Source organism: Beta vulgaris, chromosome 8, assembly GCF_026745355.1.
Source record: "Beta vulgaris subsp. vulgaris cultivar EL10 chromosome 8, EL10.2, whole genome shotgun sequence".
NCBI classification, from domain to species: Eukaryota; Viridiplantae; Streptophyta; class Magnoliopsida; order Caryophyllales; family Amaranthaceae; genus Beta; species Beta vulgaris.
In genome coordinates, this window is record NC_079209.1 from 36,129,488 (window position 1) to 36,155,147 (window position 25,660).

General features: G+C 39.0%; 1 protein-coding gene across 6 annotated transcripts; it reads right to left on the reverse strand.

Moving 5' to 3' along the window:
• Nucleotides 1-25,660, reverse strand: LOC104901371 (uncharacterized). Of its 6 annotated transcripts, none has more exons than XM_048635241.2 (11): nt 25,129-25,660; nt 23,551-24,304; nt 22,766-23,390; nt 22,563-22,631; nt 20,649-20,814; nt 17,334-17,682; nt 17,010-17,120; nt 11,196-11,550; nt 9,120-9,345; nt 1,365-1,604; nt 1-455 (listed from the first exon to the last, which is right to left on the reverse strand). In XM_048635241.2, exons 1-11 carry the CDS (start codon nt 25,611-25,613, stop codon nt 302-304), a joined length of 3,534 nt encoding a protein of 1,177 aa, XP_048491198.1. In that variant the 5' UTR covers nt 25,614-25,660; the 3' UTR covers nt 1-301. The 6 variants fall into 6 exon arrangements, with proteins under 6 accessions (XP_048491198.1, XP_048491197.1, XP_057247349.1 ...); XM_048635240.2 differs by having other exon boundaries at nt 22,766-23,393; XM_057391366.1 differs by having other exon boundaries at nt 1,365-1,583; nt 25,129-25,659.

The window sequence follows — 25,660 nt, forward strand, 5'->3', positions numbered from 1 at the left end:
TATCGTAAAACGAATGCGGTATTATATACATATAAGAATAAAAATCAAATTACTACAGTACTTTCTGAGATTAATATGACGTTTATGCTTTTCATCAACGAAGTTTGATTCCGGTTTAAGTTAATTTTTGATATTGTGTGTGCTCTATGAATCTTTTGAAAGAAGAGAGTGTCATTTGAGATGACGCCCAGCAGTTGAGAGAGAAGGCACACAATCCATACGCTCAATATACTGTATCATCTATCTCAACCATTTGGTACACCCTTAACATCTGTACAATTCATTTCTGGTCAGTTCACAACTAATGATTAAAATCGTCTTGTAAAAGAATCTCATAAACATCTGTTCTTAGATTGAGCTCCTTATCCTGCATCACTTCTTGGAGATCCAATAGTTCTTTGGCAGTGACGATGTTATGTAGTTTCTGGAAGCCATCAAGCCACAACAACTTTGACCTAAGACCACACATAGAAAGAGTAAGAATACGAGGAACAAAGTAGCAGCTATTGCACACAGCACTGAATTTGAAGCACATAAACACACAGATAAACACCAGCACCGTAGTAAAAAACATCATTCTACAGAAGAACTTAAGTTTGCAGCATTAGATTACCATCTAGTACTTGTAGCATTTAATTAACTGTAAGTCAGTCCTTGTATGTATTTCTTATAAATTATAGTGCTTAACAGATCAAAGACTAAAGACTAAACAGCAGCAACAACAAAAGTACAACAAAAGTACAACAAATTTAACCAGCAATTACTTAATTGAATCAGAAATGATGCAACATTGCAATACTAAATAAAACTTTGACAACTTTGTACACTTCCATATGAAAGCACTGGCACTACCATGCGAAAGTGCCTGCCTATATTATTTTAGACCAAGTAGTAAAACCAATAGACTGGAAGGAACTTCTTTAGCTCCTTGGACTCGTGTAACAGTCCCAAGAGTATAACAAATTATTCGTTTCTTTTGACTTGTAAGATAATATAGCAAGAGCAGTTGTGAGGGGAAGCAACAGTGGTCTATTTATCTTCTTCCTTGCTACTACATTCAAGGAAAACACCAGAAGTAAACCACACCATAACCCCTCACGATAGCTTAAGAAGTGACCCAGCTAGTTAGGGAAGGCAAAAATACTCTAAAACTTTTCTACATGTCATTTGCGAAATGTTTAATTTATATCCAACTACCCAAAAGGAAGGATGTCTATGAATAAGTTCATAAGCAGCTTATATATCCTATATTGTCTAGAGAGATAGCACTTTAGCAGCTAAACGTTTATGACCCTTGAGAAATTTATCATACCAGTAATATAGCACTTATTACCAGCTTTAAGATCTTAAAAGAATATTCTTACCATGGACATGAATGGATAGCACGGAAAAATATTCTTCTTGCAGCAGGAAAGTTGCTTAAATAAATCTCATATGAAATATAGCAGCGCCACAGCACAACAGATGAGCGTAGCCTATCATCTGCCAATGCCTTCTCAAATAATCCATGTATCCTGTGCTGAGGAGCACCTCTAGTCAGCTCATATGATAAAGCAAACAGCCAAAGGATTATTGATGGTTTCCTGTGAACATCCAGATTTGAACTGAAATAAGCGCACACCCCAAAGGAAAAAAAGCAGCTCATGAGCTGCTTCGAAAGAAACGTACAAGAATAATGAAGTCTGACAATATCATTTGAAGCACAAGATCACACACAAGAAAAAGGATGATATATCGAATCCCATATACAGAATAATTTTGAAGCATAATATTATAATTCAATCCATAATAGTTGTCGACTTTTTAGTTTTCTAGTTGTCCGACAATAGTTGTCATATTTCTTACAATATACTTCCTCCATTGTTTTTTCTATTGCAACGATTACCAATTTGGGTTGTTTCACATATACTGCAACAATTCCACTTTTGGTTAAAAAAGCAACATTTGTTGGCAATATTTCCCCTTAATTCATCCAACTAAAACCATCTTTGATCACTCACTTAGCCTCATAAAGTCGGTTTTACTTTATGAAGGAATTTTTCTCTCCTACTCTAGTTAATTAAATGGGTAACTTTATGCTAAACTACCCACCTTTTTAACTTCCTTGAAAACCTTGTCCAAACCTATTGTCGCAACATATAAAGAAAGGAGGAAGTATAACTAAAGCATTCAAATAATCACAAAACTAGACAGTTATTGGTTAAAGTGAAATAAATGGTGGAAGACATAAACTGGATGATGTTACATCGATGGAGTACAATGAAACAAAGATTTGCATAAAAAAAACATCAGCTGAGGACCTACTAAAAACTAGCAAAATATTTTTAAAATTGAATTTCTGTCTGGGAAAGGGGATTCTGAAAGAAAGACCCAACCAAGCACTCATTCAGATGAAGCAACTTCACTGATCAAAACAATTCCATAATGTACAAGAAGAGCTCAACAAGGGAGAGTTCTAGCAAATAATTTCCACGAAATTCCAATGTAAGAATTAGAGGAAAAAGAGTGGGGGAAGGGGACATCAAGGTTAGTGAAACTCTGAAAATCAGCCCAAAATCCCCATAAAGATGAGAGAGTTCCACCATGTATTGACCAGAAAAATAATATCTGTAGGAATTGCAATGTAAGAATATAGGGAAAAAGAGTCGGAAAAGGGGACATTAAGGTTACTGAAACTCTGAAAATCAGCACAAAATCCCCAAATAGATGGCTTGCTTGGTTTCTTTTTCATAGCTTCCCTTTTAACCTGGGTGGGGAGGCACAAAAATGAATACCAGGTTCAGAACTCTATTTGCACTAAACCAACTAGTAAAGAAACAGAGAAAACTAGCCATTCTCAAAGGCACCAAAACAGCTAGTTAAAAGGTAGCTATGAAATAGTCGGGTACATCTTGCATACCCAAATCTCATGTGACCAAGTGTAATGGATCCCACTCCCCAGCCAGCCCAACCAAGGCCACCTGTGAAATTCAATTATGCTAGTCGCCACGTCAGCAAAAAGAAATCTGGGGAGGGTACCTGATTCTGTTATGTGACAGCAAGGTGGCACAGCTGAGGAATGCACCAACTAAGGAAAGAGCAGAGAACCTTCTAATAGGAGAAAAATAGTACAACTATAGTAGTATGAATAGAGGAGTAGGGAATCAAGGAGAATTATTCAGAAAATTATTCTTCATTCAGTAATTAAGGAGTATTGAGGTCACTGGAAGACTTCTTTGTAATTATTCCATTTTTGTTAAGCAATACAAGAACACCCTCTCTCTTCTGCTCCCATTATCTTTTTCTTCTTTTTCTATTTTCTTCTCTTTCTCTATTATACTTGGTTGTGCTGGTTGTGCGTGGTTAAACTTTTACAGGTATCAGAGCAACATGAAGCATGGTACCCCCAGCGACTCAAAGAGTAGAGCAATGGGTGGAACAACCAAGTGGCGTCAGCAGTTAGAGTAGCTGCTGGGAGGATGCAAGAAACCACCTCCACTCAGCTTGCGCCTAGCCTTGAGGTGATCACTAAGAAATTCACGGAGGACCTGAACTTCTTTTCCATCAGGCTTGAGGGGAGACTCAGCTTAAGAGGGAAACCAACGACGCCATGGGGAAAGGGTTCACTAGGGCAAATCCAGTTCCATGAGGAAGTGAGAGTCTTCATTCAGGCTATTAAGTAGAGACTACCACCGCCAGGGACCAAGAGGGAGGACTTCGGGAAGTCAAGGCCAAACCCTAGTACGGGGTGGCTATAGTGGAGGAAACTAGAAGTACAGGAAATGTCCATTTTCAAAGGAACCAACCTGGATGGATGGATTCTAAGGTCGAGAGGTATTTTTTGTTTTACAATTTGAACGAGGAAGAGAAGCTAGAGGTTGTGGTGGTTGGAATGGACGGCGACGCCCACCTTTGGTACCAATGGGATCACTGTCGCCGACCTATACAACGGAGCTCAAGGTGCTAATGTTGAGGTGTTGCCGGCCAACAAACGTTAGGTTGGTCCATGATTGTTGGGAGTCAAAAAACCAACATGGTGGCTAGTATAAGCGATCTTTCATTGAGTTGGCGACACCAATCAATAACGTGGCGGAGGATATATCCTTAAGAACCGTTGCACAGGGCTCCATGAGGACGTGAAGACCAAACTGAGCGATCAAGCCATGGACTTGGCCATGCGGGTAGAGGACAAAATTAGAGTTGGGTCGAAAACAAGGCCCAACTATGGAAACCTGGGATCTAAAACCTACCATGCCAATCCTAATATCTCTTCCCTACACACCCAACCCAGCTACACCAGCCCAAACACATATACCCCCCTACAAAACTTACCCAACTCCCTAACTCCAACTACAGCTACCTAGGCCCAAACACGAACCAACCCACTTACCCATCTCAAGCCACCCCAACCACCAACATCAAAAAAATCCAAAACACCACCCACCCGCTATAAGGAACCATATGAAGACTTAGTGACCAAGAACTCCGGTACAAGCGGGAAAGAAGGGTGTGCTAACCGTTGCAACAGCAAGTGGTCGGCCGTACACCATCGCCGACGGCGCAAGCTTGGCGACATCGTGAGGAAGGAGGGGGAAGAATGAGGAGATGAGGCGTACAACGAAGAGGGTGACAGAGAGCAAGGCCCCCTGCCGGAGTCTGTCTTGTCGGAGATTTCATTAAACTCAATGGTGGGGCCTTCGACACAAAAACCATGAAGATGATAGGTACTATCATCTGAAAGAAGTGGTGGTAATGGTGGACCCGGGGTAACCCATAATTTATGGTCACTTGCCACCATAGATAAGCTTGAATTCAACTAAGCTCCACCAAAGGGTTTGGTGTTTCCTTGGGAAATGGGAGATGGAGTAGGTGATTACAAGGGGGTTACAATGAAGGTCCAAGGTGTGCACATTTATGAGGTTCTTACCCCTTGAATTGGGAAACTATGATATCATCCTAGGCATCCAGTGGCTCAAACACTTGGGAGATATGTAGGTTCAAAATTGGGAGAGGGGAGGTTAGTGGAGTTAAAAGGGATTCAGTTTCTCGCCCGTTCAAAGATCTTATTGAAGGCCATGTTTAGGGAACTTCAAAAGGAGAAGGGGGGTTGTCAATGGAATTAAACCACATAGAGGAGAGACAGGAAGCGTGTGTGGAAAAAAACAAGGTGGAAGCACCTCCCTTCCTTCATTGTGGCAAGATAGGAGCACGTCTTCAACCTACCGACGGGTCTTTTATCACGGAGGGGCATAGGGCACTCCATTATGCTTAAACAAGGTCATGAGCTTGTGTCGGTTCACCCTTAGCGGTACCCTTAAAGCCAAAAAGTTGAGATAGAGCGGCTTATTAGAGATACGTTGAAGGCCAGAATTACCCCCCCTCTATTCGTCCATTCTGTAGTTTGAAGTTGCTTGTGAAGAAAAAAGATGGCTCGTGGTGGTTTTGTGTGGATTATTGTGCCCTCAACCGAGCAACGATGCTCATTACCGACGAACTACTTAATGAATTGCATGGGTCTCGGGTATTTACCAAGTTGGATTTGAAATCGAGTTATCACCAAATTTGGGTCAAAGAGAAGATGTGCCAAGACCGCCTTTCGGACCTACGAAGGGAACTACGCCACTACGAGTTCCTTGTCCTGTCATTCGCGGTCAACAACTCCCCGACCACCTTCCACTCTCTCATGAACGAGGTATTCAAGCCTTATTTGCTTAAGTTTACTTGGCTTTTTTGACGATATTTTCATATATAGTAATGATAAAATATCTCACCGCGACCATTTAGCTATTGTTTTGGAGACTTTGGCCCAACATGAATTGTATGCTAACAGAGACAAGTGCGAGATTGGGAAGAAAAGGGTGGCCTAGGCCATATCATTTCGGAAGGTGTGGCCATGGATATGGAGAAGGTTCGGTCCAATTTAGATTGGCCACCTCCCAGGAGTTTGAGGGAACTTCGGGGTTTTCTAGGGCTCGCCGAATATTACCGAAAATCCATGGGGAAATATGCCAAGATTGCACTCCCTCGGTTCTAAGAAAGATCAATTCGAGGAAAGAAGTTAGCATTGCCTTTGAACAATTGAAGGAGGCCATGGTGACCGACCCCGTGCTCGCAATACCAAACCTTCACTATCAGTTTGTTCCACAAACTTACGTCTCGGGGCATTGGCTAGGAGCGTTGCTCCTTGATAATCAACATTTTTAGCCTTCACATTGGGCCCTGAGCACGGTTCAAATCCATATATGAAAATGAGCTTATGGTGATCGTGTTAGGCAGCGCAAATGGGGAAATCATTTGCTAGGGAAAAGGTTCCTCATACGCACAAACCAAAAGAGCCTCAAAGTTTATTATGGAGCAACGGGTTGTGGGGTCCAAATATCAAAGATGGGTAGAGATAAATACCCACGGGACTCAAACGTGTAGCGTATGCCTTCGGAGATATTTAGGAACACTTGAAACCGTGTGGGGTGCCTTGGGCACAAATCAAGCACCACATTGCACGAGATGAGTTGATGCAGCAATTGATTAAGGGGATCAAGGAAGAGGGCAACACCCTCATGGGTTCGAATTAGTTGAAGGAAGATTGTTATACAAAGGTCTAATCATGATCCCGGCCAATTCCCCCATCACCGATTTTAATGGAGTATCATACCCCCCCTAATGGGGGCCATTCCGGAGAGCTAAAGGCCTACCTTCGCTTGGCCCCATAGTGGTACAATGCAATACGCAAAGATGTGGCTCGGCACATCCACTCTTGCACTACATGTCAGCAGCAAAAGGCCTTGACATCAGCCCAACTAGGGTTGTCTAATCGCTGCCTGTCACAGCCAAGTTTGAGATGAGATCACAATGGATTTCATCGAAGGGCTCCCTCGCTCTAAGGGACATATACAATTTTGGTGGTAGTGGATCGTCTTACCAAATGCTCCCATATTTTGGGCCTACAGCATCCTTCACAAGCACTTTGGTTGCTATCTTTATCAAGGAAATAGTAAGACTTCATGGGTTCCCTAGCTCCATCGTCTTGGTTTGGAATAAGATTTTCTTGAGAATCTTTTGCAAGGAACTATTTCAGCTTCAAGAAACCCAATTGAACCCATCCAGAGCCTATCACCCACAAAGTGATGGCCAAACGGAAATTTTCAACAAGAGCTTAGAGACAAATCTGTGTTGATTTATCAATGAGCTAGGCCCGACAATAGGCCAAATGGTTGGCATGGGCCGAGCTCTCCTACAATACATCCCCGCATGTTTCTACTTCCATGAATCTCTTTATGGCTCTCTATGGGAGGGATCCACCCCTTTTAATCAGAGTAGGAAAGGGTCGGACACCGGTTGATTCCTTGGATGAAGAGTTTCAGCTTCGAGATGTCATTAGAGATGCGCTAAGATTGCATTTGTTGAAAGCACAACTAATACAAAAGAGCCCAAGAGGCGTCCTCGGAAAACATACGATACGATATCGCGGACGTGCCGAAGCTTCATCCATACAGACAACAATCATCAAACTGCCATTTGAGAAATTATCCCCTCACTCTTATGCACCTTATAAGATACTACAAAGGGTTGGGCAGGTAGTGGCCCAACTGAAGCAAATCAAAGGAGCCATCCCTAATACTTCACACCTAGCTACTGACCTCATTGTTGATCTGGAAATGCAAGAACCCCTGCTGCGATGTTGGGAATTAGAGGCACTTCACCATGGATACGTCACAAAGTTTCCTGTCTCTTTAACATAGCTCTCACCAACCATAACTAGCACTGCCAATCCACAGAGAGCAGTTTTGTCCTCTGTGTAACATAGCTCTCACCAACCATAACTAGCATGGCCAATCCACACAGAGCAGTTTTGTTCCTGTGTCTGTGTAACATAGCTCTCACCAACCATAACTAGCACTGCCAATCCACAGAGAGCAGTTTTCTCAAAAGATTACTAAATAGATGTTCTATCATTCAATGTGCAGAAAACTGCATGCAATATATAATTTGAAGAGTCAACAACATTATGCACGTTGTTCCTCCTCTCTATAAGCTACCCTGCTTTTCAGGAGGGGTTCCATCTATTCTTGTCTCATGGTCTAACCTGAACTATTGGGGCTGAAATCTCAATTTGAATGTGTCCACCATACTGCACACCACTAACAGCTATTTTATTACTACATCTCTACTGAGCTGTCAGGACTCAGGTCTAACTTAACTGGGAGAAGATTTTATAAACTTGCATTTCTGAATTTCCAAGAGCTTATTACAAACTCACCTTCCAGCTCTCGTTAGCAAGTTTGGAGAACATCTCCAATCAACATTATATAAATTCAGCTCATTTCAAATTTCTGAAATAAGCATCTTGAAAGTATTATAGCCTAAGCACTACTCAGAAAAAGAAATATCTTATATCCGAGTATTCGTAGGAAACAAAAAATTCAAAGACTTCCAACCTAATCAAACCTCCTAAAATATATACAAAATAAATATAATAATACGCCACAATACTATTCTTTCTAAAACAAAAACATTGATTCCACCCATACTGAATTCTTATTGCCTTTATTCCATTCCGCATAGATCTGTCCTCTTAATTAAAACTCATCCACAACAGTCTTTCCGAAAGTAAAAAGGAAAATATAGCAAAATGAGTGATGATGAATAGTTGACTACAAGACACTAAAAGCGAGTCTTTAGTCATCCATACATAGGGTGGATGCCTTGGACTGAGATGGTTCAAGAAACAGTGGCAAGATAAATCTTGCGGCACAAGTTAACTGAAACTGTCAAGCCCAGAATTTTTTAATTAGTGGTCACACCTCACAAGAGATTCTTCAAAAGCTTCATCATGCACCTTCACCAAACCTACATAAGACTCTGTCTCCTAATTGTAAAGTTACAATTATTGCCTTATTTGGCGTCCAACTTAATTATGTATTCCCTGCATCCAATGATTTTCTTCACACTACTTTTCAGGTGACGTTAAATCTCCTCGAAATATCAATTTGAGTTAAATGACAAAAATGAATAATGTATTATACTCTTCTCTATCACATCGATCCGTTTCTCTCTTAACCCCATACCCAACTCCGAAAGTGAATTAGCTTGATTCAAGTAAGATCAATTAATCAGTTTCATTCAATATGCATTAATCTTACTTTTGAAAGAGGCCATCAAAGATCCGCCGAAGCTTATTGGGCACGATGTATAGAGCACTAAGATGCACCAGGCAACAAAAAAGTTTTGGATTAAAAGGATAGGCTTGCAATCCAGCTGCCACAGACTGCAACACTTTTGATAAAGTTGCTTGTTTATGATGGTTTTGAAGCATTCTCACTTGAAAGTTGACCAAGAATTCAAGTTGATGGCTTCGACGCGTTTTTTCTGCAGCAAATTAAGTAGGCAATTAATAAAGTCACTCACATATAGAAAACCAAAATACAAATGAGCAGTGACAGCAGAGTCATAAAGTAAAGTTCTAGAAGGGAAGAACTGAATAAATTTCAAAAGACAAAAGGCCCCATGATAAGTCAAAATTGTACACATATGGCCCCGCACATCAATAATGCTCTTAATGAGTAATTGCTTATATCAGAGAATACTCTTGACTGCAAGGCTAGGAAGTGTTCAAAATGCCATTGCATCGAAGGCTCTTTGGTTCTGAAAGATCTCATATAAAAATGATATTGCTTTCGTGCATGTATTATGTGGTACATAGTGCATCTGTATAAGTCAACAAAATTTCTGGCGGCAAACTTTGTTCTTAATAAGGAGGACTAGATGTGAGAAAAGGAAGTTAAATCTAAAAATTATATAGAGAAGATTTATAGCAGGGTGAGTTGATGATCTTGTACAGAATCTTGAATACGAAGACATGGGGTCTGGAATCAGGACAGTTCCTCAATACAGTGCATCTCCAATTTCATTGGTAAATGAACGGCAGGGGGTGAATTTACTATGTTCTTGTTTCTTACTATCTTTATCCAAGATACTTCAATCATTCAGGTAAAAGAAACAATCAACTAGCTGATCTCAACCAGATAGAGTAAGGTCACTCAAATTTGGTCGTCTTATGTTTGTTACAAGGTTATTAAAGCTAGGTATTGCCTCCCCATACAAGCTTGTTGGGACGGAGAACAGATTGGTTTTTGGAAGTACTCTAAAGGACACGCCTTTTTCCAATTCTTTTTCCATGCCTATAGAACCTTTCTACTTCATGCAATGGCCCAATATCAACATTCTTGATAAGGAACGAAGAATCTCTCTCATGGAACCTCCAATGAGGATTCAAGAGACTGCGGAGCTTCTTTTCCTCGGACTGTAGTTGTCCAATACTACTGACTTAATACTACAGCATCGTACTTGCAATCTTTTATATAAATGTTTACAATAACTTAGCATCTAAATTAATATTATATCTCAACTTTTTTTGCAAGTATCTAGGTTCTATTGAAGATGATAGCTTTTGATTTGGCTGTGGCTACAGATATTTTGAAGCCAATGATACATTGTAGATCAGGAGACAATAGAACTGCATCTCTTAATGATTGTGTCGTGGGGTATAGTCATCAGAGAGCGAAATAATTAATAAAGAAAAAGATAAATCAGCTAGAGGCATATAATCCCTTATTACGAATTGGAAAAATTATGGATATCAAATACGCCTGATAAATCAGCTAGAGGCATATAATCCCTTATTACGAATTACAATTGACTATTCAGGACCCCAAAACATGTTTTAGAACAAGAAGAGAGCAGAATTTTCATGAATGCTCTTCCAGGTGCTAAAATGGTACTATATGCAACAAGTGGTTTGAACTTCATGCTCTTATCACTTGATGATTTTTACTAGGAACACGAACTAGAATCAAAGGCAATATCCATGCTATTAGACATTTCTGATATCAGCAAGTAACTACACTATGCATCACTTTGACGGGACTAAACACTGACATGCAATATTGAAGTTGGATAGATTTTTTATAAAAAAATCGAAATAAATGAGAGTGATAGAACTTCAAGAGAATATCATTAACGTTGTTTGTCAGAGCCAATCACACTTCACGAGAAGTATCATTAACATTACCCTAACCTAGAATCATGCACTATTGACAAGCACAGCAAAATAAATTCATTGAAGCCTCTTGATCCCAAGGAAAGAGATCAGCTATGGCCGAAAAGCAACAAAAGAAAACAAAAGGTGCCTAGGCTAACATGTAATGAGCAATTTGTACCAGGAAGCACCATGGAAAGAGCATCCGAGATGATTTCAACCCCAGCAACCCATCCAGCTGTCAACTCCTCAAATAATGCAGCTGAACAAATCAGAGCGACAGAACTCTCATCTACAGCCTGTCGTGCCCATGATGACCTTATATTACTTATGCGTTCTTTGAAACCCTGGTGTGCCCTGAGCAATTGTGTGCTTGATGGTCGTCCGTTAAATGGAGTGTAAGTAATCCCACTTCCTAGGCATGACAATATGTGCAAAGCACGTAGCCTAGACTCTGATTCACCACTAGAACACTCAGCTAGTTCCATCTCCGAGTACCATAGGTAAAGCAAGGGGGCAGCACTTGACTGTGTTTCCTGCTCAAACAAAATTGAAGGCATTCTGATACTGCTTCAGTTCTAATAAACTTTATACTGAAGAAGCTTAACCAGTTTAAACAGTAGCACAACCAATAGCTATGAAAAATTACATGAAAATTCCAGCATACCTAGAGACATGCTCCTACAAAATATATATTGTTCCTCCGTTTCTTTTTACTCGCTACACTTCTCATTTCACGGACTCCTTGGCAATTTTTGGAGAAGAGAGAGGTAGAGAGTAAAAAGAAAAGGAACCCATGTGGGAGGAGAGAGATAGAGAGAGTTTATTGCCCAAAAAAGAAGTGTAGCAAGTAATGTGAAACTTCCCATAATGGAAAGTGTAGCGAGTAAAAAGAAACGGAGGAAGTATATATCATTGACATGGATATGAAAGTGGCTACTGAAACGAATACTTTAGTAAATTATTCCTGTAGTATAACTGAATTGATGATTGGCTACTGAAATGTATTAGTTCAGCCAACATAATTTAGTAAGATATTCCTCAATTTTTCTTCTAATCTCAATCAATCATCAACCAGAATTGTAGCTTTAAAATACATTTCTGAATTAATATTTATAATTTGAAGAATACTTTGGCACATCCACAAAAGGAAAATTGACAACAATAGAAAGTAGAAATAAAAGGGTCACAAAATTTCAAAGACCAAACAGAAGGCCAGTTCAAGGCCCAAAAGCACATTCACCGGACCACACAAACTGAAATTCAATCAAGAAAAAACAAACATGTGGTATAAAGCTTCTCATGTAAAATTGACAACAATAAAAGTAGAAATAAACAAAATTCCAAAGACCAAATAGAAGGCCAGTTCAAGGCCCAAAAGACAAACTGAAATTCAATCAAGAAAAAACAAACATGTGGTATAAAGCTTCTCGTTTAATGAAAATTCGGCTGTTTCATTATGTAACGCCCGTTAACGGATTTAATTTTGAGATCTATTGTTGAAATGGTGGTGATATGATTGTTGGGTATGGTAGGCGGTGGTGATGGTGCAATGATCTGGCCCATCTGGGTGGCAGAGGTGGTGGCGGTGCCATTCGGTTTGAGGAGGACGCACTGATGGTGCTGGTGCAGTTGGGCTTGCGGCGGTGGTGGTGGGGATGCAGTTGGCATGCCATTGGTCTTTGTTCTTTTATGTGTATATTTGTTTTTTGGTTGTAATTTCGTTGTTAATTCCTATATTCAGATTTTCTTTGTATTTCATTGTCAATTTCTTTGTAATTTTGCCGTTAATTTTCTGTAATTTTGATTTTGATTTGATAATGTTAGTTAGTTAGTTTAAGTAATATTTACTAGTTAATTTAAGTAAGGTTTTTGGTTAATTCAAATGATTATTTTGGTTTAATTTTGATAGTGACAAGTCTAATAGATTTATGTTCACTGGTTAATACAAGAGTGAGAGAAACTCACTTGCATTTCTCTCATAATATATTAATTATTATTTAGAGTTAAAAACGTATCAATTGCAACATTTTAAAATATCATGTTAACAAAAAATATATTTCTAAGTAGTACCAAGTACCAACTTATTAATACTTATAAAGGAATGATATAGTATATATTTAGTAAAATATTAAAATAACATATTAAAATCATTTTGTAAACATAGAACAATAATTGAATTTTAATAATTTTGATGCGTATGGTCGTCAAAAAAGTTTGGTTTTATAAAACAATAATTGAATTCGGGTCGGCCATAAACAAATGGGATTGAATCGGATATTTAGGGAGTCTAATCGGGTTTTGAATTGAGTTGTGGTCAGGATCGGGTCTGGGATTACCTTTGTTCAATCAGGTAACGAGTTTGAATGCAGGTGTCAGAATATGATTTTGCCGAGTCTGGGGACCAAACCAGGTTCAAGTCAATTCGGTATCGGGTTGACCCATCGATCACGTCTGTTTCTGACACCACAAGATCCAAGGATATCTCAATATAACGGTGAGACCATGATGATGATGAAAAGGGTGATTTTGAGATATTAAACTTCAAGGGTGTACCACGTGTACAAAAAGTAGAAAGTTCATTCCTCAAAGACCAAAACATAAAGGTCCTTTGAACAGGTTTGTCACCTCTACTCGCGAAATAGAGTAACGAGTCTAAGACTTTCGCAATGAAGGAGGATCACTACAAGAAGCCTTTGAGTACATCAATACAAGATGGAATTGTAACTTCATCTGTTATCAGCTATTTAGTGGGTTATCAACTTCATGTAATCGGCTATATGGTGGGTTATCAACTTCATTTGCATGTAATCGGCTATTTCCTAAATCCGCATAAATAATGAAGGGTTTTTTACATGATTGCATTGCAAGGTTGGTTAGATTTATGCGAAAAAAGCATCCAATCTCTTTTGGATTACCATGGCAATTAGGCAAAGAAAGTATTAAGACCTCCCATTAACCACTTACTTGGATTTGTTAATCCTAATATCTTTGTTGTCTCCCAAAACTATTTACGATGTTTTTATTTAAATAACGGAGTGTGGTCTTGCTTTGGAAGTTCAAAACTAAACCTCTAAAAATATGCTATAATGATTCTTAGCCTAACTTGTAACGCTAAAGATTGTGAGAGGAATTGGGTGCTTTTCCAGCTTGCAATTAGCTTTATTCTGGTCTTTTATTACTTTTATAACATAGTATTGCATAGAATTATCCCAGGCCTACGATCTTATTTACTTATGCTAGAAGAAACAAGCACCAAGGTAAATGGCAACAGGCTTCCTGGAATTGGGGAAAGTTAGTTGAATGGCAGTAACGTAAACGCTAATTTGTGAATTGACAACTATGACAGAGAAGGCGTCATCCTTGATGATGTTGGTCATCGCCGATGGTCGGCAGCTGTGAAGATATGAGGTAAGTTCTCAATCTACTTTCTTCTTTCTCTTCGATCATCTTTTGTCCTTCTTCTTGTCCCCCTTTATCATATTTTCTTCACTCTTCCTCTTCGGTCTGGATTCATGTTTCAATTTTAAAAACTGATGCTTCAAAACTTATCTTTTTCGATCCCGACATGTTTCTCTTCAACCTCTCTCCTTTTCAATTTTTGTGGATTCAAAACCAATATCTCAAAATTATTCTCAGAAGAAAATGTCAATAAGGAATTAGAATTTTTAAATCGAGTTTTAATTCAATTTGCATGAGGTGTGATTCTCAAGACAAATTTCCTTGATTTGGTCTTGATGTTTTGTTTCTTTTGTTCCTTTTTAGATTTTAGAGGTGGTTTTGGTGACTAATTGTTCTCTGAGTTATGTTTTCCCGTCTCACTCTTGAGTCTTCTGATAAAATTTCTTAATATCAAAAGAAAAATTTTGAACAAAAGATCAGTCCTAGTATAGAAGCTTTTGCCTCGCTTAACTAGTCAAATCTATCAATACGGCTTATGCAAAAAACTTGTTAATAATTTGAATTACTACCTCCATTTCTTTATTTTTTTAGTTAACACAAAAAGGTCTTGGCACATTTAACACACAACTTTAAGCAATAATATCTTTAATTAAGTATAAGAGAATATGAAGTTGATATGATGAAACTATATAACGAGATAAATCTAACAAGATCTCACATTACTATTTTTGTCCTTCTACGTCCTCTTGTTTTTAGTGGCAACATTTCCAAGGTGAGGAAGTTGCATATTACTTAGCAATGTTCACATTTATGGCAATACATTCTCTCCTATTCTCTCTTAGCACATGAGGTGCTTTTTATCTCTCTTTATCTCTCTGCTCTACTAACTTGTGCCATGCTTCAATGTTGCAAGCTACGTTACTCCGACACCCTATTCAACCTCGCGTGTCGCGTGTCGCGTGTCGACTCGACACGACGCGCGACACGACGCTCGACACGCCTGGAAATGGGTGTCGATACCCGTATCGAAAAAGTGTCGCCTATCGACACCCATTTGACAAAAGTAAGAAGAAAAACGCAGAGAAAAGGGTGAAATATACCTATTTTGTTGAATTCTCTTCAAAATTTGAAATTTAGGGTTTACAAGGTAAACCCTAAATCTGCTAATTGAGGTCGAATTACACAAAAAAAATTCATACTTTATTAGGGCTTTTACTCAGGAGGTTAAGCCGCACATAATGGTATGCGTGAGAAGAGATGAAGAGAGAAGAGACATCATTGGCGGCTGGCGGCTGCCGGCTGCCGGCGACAGAGAGGAGCACTCAATTGGTTTTGCTTCGAAGACGAAGAGCCGTGTATTTTTATTTCTGGTGAAGAATTAAGAGATGGGATTTTTTTGTTATGGGCCTCTGTGCACATTGAAAGCAAAAGTACTGCTGCTTTGTAATTTTGTATGGACACCTCATTTGGGCCCAGGTGGCTTTTACTTTAAAGCAAAAGTACTGCCTACTTTAAAGCAAAGTGTTATTGTTTAATAAAAAACAAAAAGTATAATAGTATAAATTTTCTAAATATATTAGTATTGATTTTATTATTAAAATAAAGTGTCGGAAATTTTTTTCCGACACTTTCAATCATTGACGTGTCTAGAATATTGGTCAAGACACTCTATTGACCGTGTCGGAGTGTCGGCCAAATATTTGGAGTAGGGTGTCGGATCCTCCGATCCCTACTTGGATACGACACCCGTATCCGTGTCGGAGTAACATAGGTTGCAAGTAGAAAAAATAAACATAGGAAGTATATAAATAATAGACGGACAAAGTAGAACATGTGAATAGTGTCAAAAGTCAATATGGTGTAATAGACTAGCCTGGGAGAAAGGGGGCACTTAAGGTAATGCACATTAGTTTGTCATGATTAGCTGGCGGAGGAAGCAACTAAGTTAGTTAGAGGACAGAGTAGGAAATGTAAGGACAGATCCACAATAAAAAGAGAAAGTGTAGGGAAAAAAGATATTCGTATAATTATTAAGTGAACTTTACTACTGCTTCATTTGTAATTGGGACTTGGAAGTTAGAAGTATCCAGCCACTCAGAAGTTTGGGACTGTGAACTCCATAGTGATGATCTAATTGCATTGCTGATCCCATCAATTATCAATTTCTCCCAAATTCTCATCTTCTTTATGTGAATATTCATCATTTAGATCTACTGCCCAGATTATTAGGTAATTACATATGGTACAACTAAGGAAAAAAAGAGGAAGTAATATTATCGTACTTAGACTACATTCTCATTCTAACTTGTGGCCCCTTCACCTCAAATTTTCATAATATCCTGTAACTATACAGCTCCACCGCCTATTTTGTCGCTTCTCTTTTTTAGTTTCTAGAAATGTTCTATATAATCTTTGGGATCTCTTCGACAATCCCACCCTTCCCCCCCCCCCCCTCTTGCTCCTCATAGGGGACTCCCCTATGCCCAACCATGGTCTTGTCTCGAGGGTAGCATAAGCAACCAAAAAAATATGAATATGATTCTTTGCCACAACTATGAAACAAACAGACGAGAAATTAGCAGCAGCAACATACCAAGGGCAGCCCACTGATAGATGACAATGCCATGTCAAATACCCTCCTTGCAAGCTCAATATTTCTGTAAGCAGCTTCCCTCTGAGCATAAACTCCACAAAGTAATACATCCTGGTACAATGATATAGATGTATGCTATTAATTTTTAGTGAAAAAATAAGCATATAGTATGATATATTCGTCCTTTATTTTGCATAAACTTGCAATATAGTTCACGACATGGGTATTTTTATTACAAGTGCCTCTTGACAGGTTATTTCCTCCAAAATATTTGGGAAGTTGGAAAAGCCAATAAAACATGAAGTTATTGAACAACAGAAGTACCTGTCGATCACATTTCAAGAGGAGCTTTGCCAAAGCTTGAGAAGGTGTTGCACGTTGTGAAGTGTTGATTCCCCCAAAACTTTGCTCTTCAGCAATTAGAATAGCCTCTTCTATCTTGTAATTTCGAGGGAAAATCTTCAAACATAAGAGAGCAGCATTACGCAAAAACTTCATCATCTCTGTCCTTCCAAGAGTCCCTGGATGGCTCAACAGAGATTCCATACTGAGAGTGCTTGAACCATCCATTATTTTAGAACCATTTATATTTCCTAGATATCGTAGAATAGAATTTGGTAGTGTTTCTAAACTCAGTATTTTCTCATTCCAACATTGAGAATTAGTACCAAACCTGCAAGGATTGGGCAGGAAGTGAGCAACATATATGAGAATACCGATTGCACAAACATATTAAGAAAATATAAAAGCCCTGATCAAGTACAAACCTGTGACAAAAATCCAGGATAAAATGGAAACCATATCCAAGAACACGCAAAATAAGAATTATACCTACTCTTCCCAACCAGATCTCTGTTCCCACACTAATACAATTGTAAGGTCCAGCTTTCCCCTTTAATATATATTTCAAACTTTGCTTTATAACTCCCTCAGTCCCATATAGTGTACCCAATGTGAGGTTGGCACAATTCTTAATTTGGTTGACTAGAGTTGCTGAAGAAGTAACATGGCAGGACCACAAACTTTTTTCTGGAATATTAATAAAGAATAAGATTATGAAGAAACCAAGGGGGTCACCGATTTACAAAAGGAGGGCTAAGGACAAAAAGCTCAAGCCCTCAAGCTATCATGGAGCAACTCATCTACAACTCAAGAGGAACACCAAGTGATACTCAGTTACTAAAGCTTCACTCAATCACAGTCCAGCTGTATAAAAGTTTCAAAACAGAAACTTGAAAGCTATACTAGAGGAAGTTAAAAACCCTCAAAAATCTGTTCGTTTCTTTTCTTCCAACTGCACCATCCATATTACCAACAGAATCATCTTTCGGACCTCGGCTAGCCAACCATTACTCATCCTTCTTTTTCACACCACCAGAGTATCTTTCACTGAACAAGGGTAGGCCCACCTCGACCCACACAAGGTTAAAGATAAGTGCCAAAGAGAAAGAGCCCAAGGACAAAAGAAGAGACTATTAGGGGGCGTTTGGTATGGGGTGTTCAGGAAAGGGTAAGGGTAAGAGAATCACTTGTTGTCTGTTACAACAATTTAATCATTCCCTTTATGGCTTTACCTCCTCCATTCCCCCAAAGTCTACTTCCATACCTTACTACCCCCTAACTGGTTTCACTTACCCTTCACCTCTTGCTTCTCCATGGTCACCTTTACTCACCTTTATGGCTTTACCTCCTCCATTCCCCCAAAGTCTACTTCCATACCCTACTACCCCCAACTGGTTTCACTTACCCTTTACCCCTTGCTTCTCCATGCAAATCTTATTTTTGATGGTTCCCGTGCAGTAAATATTTCTGACATAATAAGAGATACGATTCGACCTCCTACCTCACCAATCTCATAAGAACATATCAATTTAACCACCAGTAAAATGTTTGTTGAAAGTAAGCATTAATCCCTAGCATTAGAATTAAGAGAACCACAGCCTTGTCATTTAATTCAAATTTACGCTGCTGACTCAAAGCAAGGTTAAGCCATTCAACCTAGTGATAACAAGGCACGGCCCCTCAATTTATTCCAAACAGTTACATAAGAAAAAAAAAAAAGGGATAAAACATTCAACCAAGCATTATAAATGAGAAAGCCAGTGTCAGTTAATTCAAACTTACGCTGACTCAAAGCAAGGTTTAGGCCTATGTTACTCCGACATCGATAAGGGTGTCGTATCCAAGTAGGGATCGGAGGATACGACACTCTACTCCAAAAGTATGGCCGATACGGGGATACGGTCAAAAGAGTATCTTGACCAGTTCTATAGACACGGGTATCGTATAAGTGTTGGAAAAAATATTCAAACCTTTTTTCCGTAAAAAAAAAAAAAGTTGTAAAATTGTTAAAAAGTAGGTAGAATTTAAAATTTTACCTTGAAAACTATTATAATTAAAGAATAGCAGACATTTATTTTTCATGTTGGTTTAATAAGTACGAGTAAATGAGGGCCATGTTCCAATACACACTAGTTCCAATAGTAAACTGTCAATGCAAACATTTAATAAGTATTTATTTTGCTTTTATTTGATTTGCTTTTCTTTATAACATTTCAAGCTTTTAGTAGTATTTGTTTTTTTTTTTCAGAACCCACAGTTTGACCTCCCAAGCTCCCACCCTTTCACCTTCTATCTCTTTCTTTCATCTTCTTCAGTTGTCCCTCTCTGTGTCAATCACATCATAGCATCAGATAACAATGGAGTCCTCCTTCCAGTTTGAAATTGATCGAAAAGCAAAATCCCCATCGTAATTTTCCTAATCTCGATCTCCTCTCTTTCCAATTTCACATCTAGGGTTTGTCATCCAAGCCCTAGATCTGTAATTTCTCCTTTGCAATTTCAATGGGCTTTTCTTTATTCTCTTTTTCTCTTCTGATTGGGTGATTTCGACACCTCTCTTCGACACTTTTCTGATACCCGACTCAGACACTTCTTCCAGGCGTGTTGAGCGTCGTGTCGCGTGTCGAAGTAACACAGGTTTAGGCATTCAAGCTACTGATAACGAGGCACGGCCCCTCAATTTATTTCAAACAAATACATAAGAAAAACAAAAGGGATAAGACATGCTATCTTGCCAGAAAAGTATATCCTCGAAGACATTGAAATCAAGTTCGTCCTCCCGCCTCTTTTATCTCCTCTATGCAGTAGTTAGGACTTAGGGTTGAATTTTGGGGTGTTTATGATTAGAAGCTGTAGGGATGGGAAATGAAATGACATATAAGGAGTTTGGGGAGGAGTTTGATGCCTCAATATTAAAATCCAATGAGAAGTCCAGCCAAACATTGGAATTATCCATTCCAAATTATCCAACCAAACCCCCTAAATCAAACAAGTGTCTGAGTGAACATCAACGTCCTGTGCCAAATTACATGTATAAGTTATTTGTCACAATGACGCTCAAACAGTATCCAATCATCAAATTAACGATAAACTTGATTGCTCATTTAGAAAACAAAAAAGAAAAAAAGAGAGGAAGAAAGTTTGTCTTAGAAAGGGTACAAATAGAAAACGTATTAAAATGATAGCATCTTTAAAAGCATAGATATTTGTGACAAGCAACAAGAACAGCAAAAAAAAGCTAAACAGACAAAGAAATATGAATTGTCAGTTGAGAATGAGCTGGCCACCAATACTAACCAATGAGATGCCTCACCACCAAAAAAGTCAATGAACTGCAGAACAAGAGATAAGCGAGCATCAACAGAGCTTAGGGAGAAAAGAAAATCGCTAACATCCTCAAACAATATGACTCTAGAAAGTTGTTCCTGGGCTTCTTCGATCACCTCCTTGTTATGTGAAACCCCTGCATCGATGGCAAAACCTACATCAGAAATCACTGGCCGGACTAAGGGCAGATATGTCATTGATCCAGGGAGAAGGACATACAAAACATTCAGGACTCTGGTTTTTTTTGCATTAAATTTCGTCCAAGTCAGGAATTTTGGAACTGTTTTAAGAAATGAGGCACTTTATAGTAGTTGATCAAAGCTTTTCGGAGACTTGGAAAAGAAAGCCTTTTACACAACGCAGAAACACGATTGTCAAGCATTTATCACCCAAAATAGATTCTGTTAAAACTAAGGTAGAGAGACAAGAGGGCAGAGAGTGAAGATAAAGTTAGTCACTTTCGATTATGTTGCATGATTGGAAACCCTTTTAGTAAATCCCAGACCCCCCCCCCCCACTGAAGCACATCTTCTACATAGCAACTGCAAAACAAAGAGCTGCACAAGATGAGCAGGGAAGAAAAAAAATCTTAGCATACTAGCAAGAAATCGATGAGACGTATACCAAGTTACCAACTGCGGCTGATGCTTTTCTCAGATTTTTTAAAGGGCCATGCACTCTTATCTATCTGCTCGTCTGTTTTTATGGACTTGTATACTCTATAGTCAAATACTGACTCAATGTCTCATTATGTTCTTATTTTAAATTATGTTTAATGTAGAACTTCTCTTTGCCGGAGATGAATATACAAATAGCAAGTAACCTTGTGAAATTCGAAATATCACTAACTCAAAATTATTATTATCACCGATTAACCATACTCAAGCAGCTTGAGAGGGAATCCCAATTCCGACAAAAGATTGGGTATTTTTTAGAAGGGGCAGAAGTAGTATATTCTCCACAAACCAGCATATCCTATTTTTTCTCAGGTTCCAAAAGAAGGAAAAATCTTCAATCTCTCTAAAGTTTAATCTATGATTACGGGGATATTTAGCAAAGGCTGCCTCAACAATCTAATCGAAAGCCCCATCCTCCTGCTTTGCTTCTTTTCAGAAACAAAGAGCAAAGCAAAGAAGGCATCTGAATGGAAGACAGGCACACGAAAGGTTGCAAACCCAATAGTGACACTTGTGAAAATCGAAGCCAAATGAAAATCAAAACTTTAAAGCAAATGATGATGCAGCAAAGCAAAATGCAGTGGTGCCACGATGCTCTTTGCGGTGAAATCCAGAATCTATAACTCCTTTCTGACCTCCTGGCGTAAAAAACCTTGACGATGTAATGCAGTTTCCTGAAATTTCCAACTGTTTTCCCTGTCCTACTGGGATATTATCGTAACAAAGATGCGCAAAGAGAGGGGAAAGGCGGTCTCCAAATCACCAAACTGAAGCAGGTCATATCATAAAAAACATCAACCTTACCTTTCAAGACTACCATGGGCAAGGTAGCTCAAGTAGAACATACGGATTACAATTTAGTCGACCTCATGAACTATTTAGTCGCGTTTATCTCTAAGATACAAGAGCTACTAATGGCAGGAGTCAGGACTCAGGAGTATGTCTGCTTTCTTACCAAGTACAATATAATGCAGCTTCCAAGGATTATCCAGCATTATATTACGACTTCTCAAATGCAAACTGATATTCTTCAGTCTTAATTCTTAATAATGATTATTTCCTGATCTCTCAGCTCAGTCAGCTCTCATTCATTCACAGAATTGAAGGTCAGGAAAAAACTATGTGGATTTATTAAACTTCACCTTCCATTTCAGACCTTGTGGAAACATGAATACCAGATGTTGAGACCACATTACTAATTCATTACCACACGTCAGATTGCAGCAGCAATACAACCAGCATAATTTCTGCTGCATAGGTTCTACAGATATCCGACCTAGAAATGGAAACCAGTAATAGATTATCATAACATTTTGTTTCACAAAGAGAAAGTAGAAGCAGTAGAGGAACATGCACAGTTGGAAAGCTAAAACAGAAAATGAAGCTATAGACAAAAGAAAAGAGAAGCACCAAAGTCCATACGAACAGGCTTCCATTGATCATGGTCTCTTGATGACTCCTCTTCTGACCACCTGACCCACGTATTTGTGTCATGAACTTCCCTGCTGGCTTCAGCATCAACATCAATTCCCAGCATTCTCAACAGAGCAGCATCATCTTCTTCTTGCTTTGCATCCGTGTCATCTAATTGTTCATCTCTCTCCTCCATAACCACATCAGTACTAACATCTTCCTCCAAGACAGGTAAATTCTCCTTGCCTTTGGATGGAGGGGTGAACCACCCAGTCCAACCCCCTTGTTCATCTTCCTTCACAGACATTTCTTGCATGAGCTTCTGTCTATTTTCTTCTTCTCTCTCCAACCAGGTGGACCAACCAAGGGCTCCATCTTCTCCAACTCTTGCACCATCACTATTCCAAAAATGCTCAAACAATCTCTTTTTGCTCTGCTCTGTGAGCTGTAAAGGTGGATAAAACAAACTATACTCTAATTCAGCCTGCAATAACGCAGTGGCTAACTCCTGATAGCCTGCCTGCCACTCAAATCTGCACAGGCTGAGAAATATATCAACCATTCCCATTTCAAGGTCAGAATCCACAGTCTCTGGAGAAGGTGGTTCCACAGTTGGACGAACCTGCTTTACAAAGACAGAACAAGCATATGAGTAAGGCAGAAGATGATCTTCCACCCTTGTAATCATACACAGAGATAGATTATATAGAAACATTAATCCACAAAAAGATGCATATAAGACAACCAAGCAGAAAACACAAACACAAAGTGAATGTAAGAACCTGCCTATGCCTCTTGCTAGATGCAGCACACAGAGCTTGAATTGCATGAGTATACATCCTTCGAAGCTCAGAAACTTTAAAAGTGGAGAAGTCTCCCTGAACGACCCGCAAAAACTCTCTCCACAACTTGCAACTTCCTGAATGTTGCATCAAAACCTTCTCCCATCTTCCAATAAGAACATCTGCAGTATCTCTATTTTGATAAGCTTTTAGAAGGCAAAGCAACAGATCTTCATCTTCAGGGTTCAGCTCAGCCGCCTTCTCTAATATACTAATTTTTTTCTCAAGTGTCTGCAAGCGCGCACCTTTTTGTGGTTGATTACTTGCTATTTTGTCTTGAAACTCAGAGAAGTCCAGCCATACTCTAACATTATGGGGGTGCTCCCTAGTCATTATATTGAATTCTCTTGTTTTCCGCAATATCTCATCTTCCCATGACTCTACTATCACAGAAGATCTTGAAAACAAGCTACCATCTCCATCTTCAGCAGATAATGGAATAAAATCGTCCCAGGAAACTGGAAGATGCTTCTCTGTAGCAACAATCCGAAAACGCTTGAAATTTCTATTTTTTTCCAAGACTGAATGCTTGACAGACCAGTAGCGCCCATTAGATTTTAATTTTGCATCTAATCCATCCACATCGAATTCTCCTCTTGTAAGCAAACCCCAGTTACTCACCTGAGTATGCCCTCCAAAATCAATCTCTGAACTTCCTGCGACATCATGAAGCTTGTATCGCCCAACATCCATCCTGTAGCAAAGAAAACGATATGCACAACTCATGATACTTCACTAATACACCTCCATCCAGAATTAGTTAAAGTGTTGTTCCAAAAGTCCAACCCTTCAAAATAAAGGATTCGTCATGCTTACGCCAATAATGAAGCTTTATAATAAATAATAATTGCTTCATTTCCATTCTCTCTCCAGCATACTAATTAAGTCTGGTTACATTAGAAAAACCGGCCATAATCTATTTCTATTTCAAAGAACATGACAACTTTTTCCAAACATCTCAAAATAATATGCATGCTCACACATTATTTTGACAAAAGAGTAAGTCCTTTTCAATACAATGCCTTGGCTGTTAGAAAGAGTAAATATCAATTTCACAAACCTATATAAGGATTTCTCCCACATGCTCATCCCACACTCCTCTCACTCCCTTTCTTGTTTTTTTACGGTCGACAGCTTTATCCTCACCAACATATTAAAAAAAACAATGTGCTTCAAAATAATCAAGTTTTCACAGCTCTTACTAATACCTTTGTATACACGTACTAAAGACTGTAAAAAGTCCACTAGAGCATACATTGAAGAACAAAAATACTCTAATGTGGAATTCATACACCTCTAAAACACAAAATGCATGTGTTATAAGTTATAACACACACAAAACACTGACATTCCTTAACACTCTTTTCAAAGAAAACCCTTATTTTCCACCCAGTTTTGTTACCGAAATCCCTTGCTTTCTCTTCTATAAGAAATTCACATTAATTGCTACATATCCATTTCTGGTAATATGTTATCTCTCTGTCTACTGGTCACATAAGTTCCTCAAATAGAATTTACCTGTACAAGCAGCCGAAGGCCAAATTATCAGGATCTCCGCGAGAATCAAAGTAATAATCTTTGGAGAGTTTAGTATCGGAACTCGCCCAAGCTCGAACACCAGACTTTCGAGCACCATGCGCAAAAGTCTGGAATTCAGGAGCTCTTGATTTCTCTATCTTCCGCTTCTTCTTCATCTTCTTTTTCTTCTTATCTGAGTAATCTCTTTCATCCCTCTCGGAATCGGAAGATTCTAGAAACTCGTAGGAGCTTTTTCTGGCTACTGGTATTTCTTCGCTCTCATCTTCGTCATCTTTGATTGTGTGGAAAGCGTGAAAAGAGGAAGCGGCGTCGTTGATGACGGAGAGGTCGGCGGTGAAGCTGGAGCTGCACAGCCAGTTAGGAGTTGTGACGGCGGTGGTGGATGATGTAGCAATGGGGAAAAGAGAGTGGGGTTCGGTTTTTGGAATAGATGGATTATCTGTTGAGGATGCTGCTTCTTCCATTGCTGCAGTGCAAATGACGGAAGCTCCAGAAACTGTTGAAGATTTTA

What these genes read in the sequence shown, in the direction of transcription:
- LOC104901371 (XM_048635240.2), bottom strand. Translation starts at nt 25,613, where the DNA reads ATGGAAGAAGCAGCATCCTCAACAGATAATCCATCTATTCCAAAAACC. An exon ending in GCCTGTTCGTATGGACTTTG is followed by an intron (nt 22,632 to 22,765) that starts GTGCTTCTCTTT and finishes TTCCATTTCTAG; the next exon opens with GTCGGATATCTGTAGAACCT. An exon ending in TTTGATGGCCTCTTTCAAAA is followed by an intron (nt 1,605 to 9,119) that starts GTAAGATTAATG and finishes CGCTTATTTCAG; the next exon opens with TTCAAATCTGGATGTTCACA.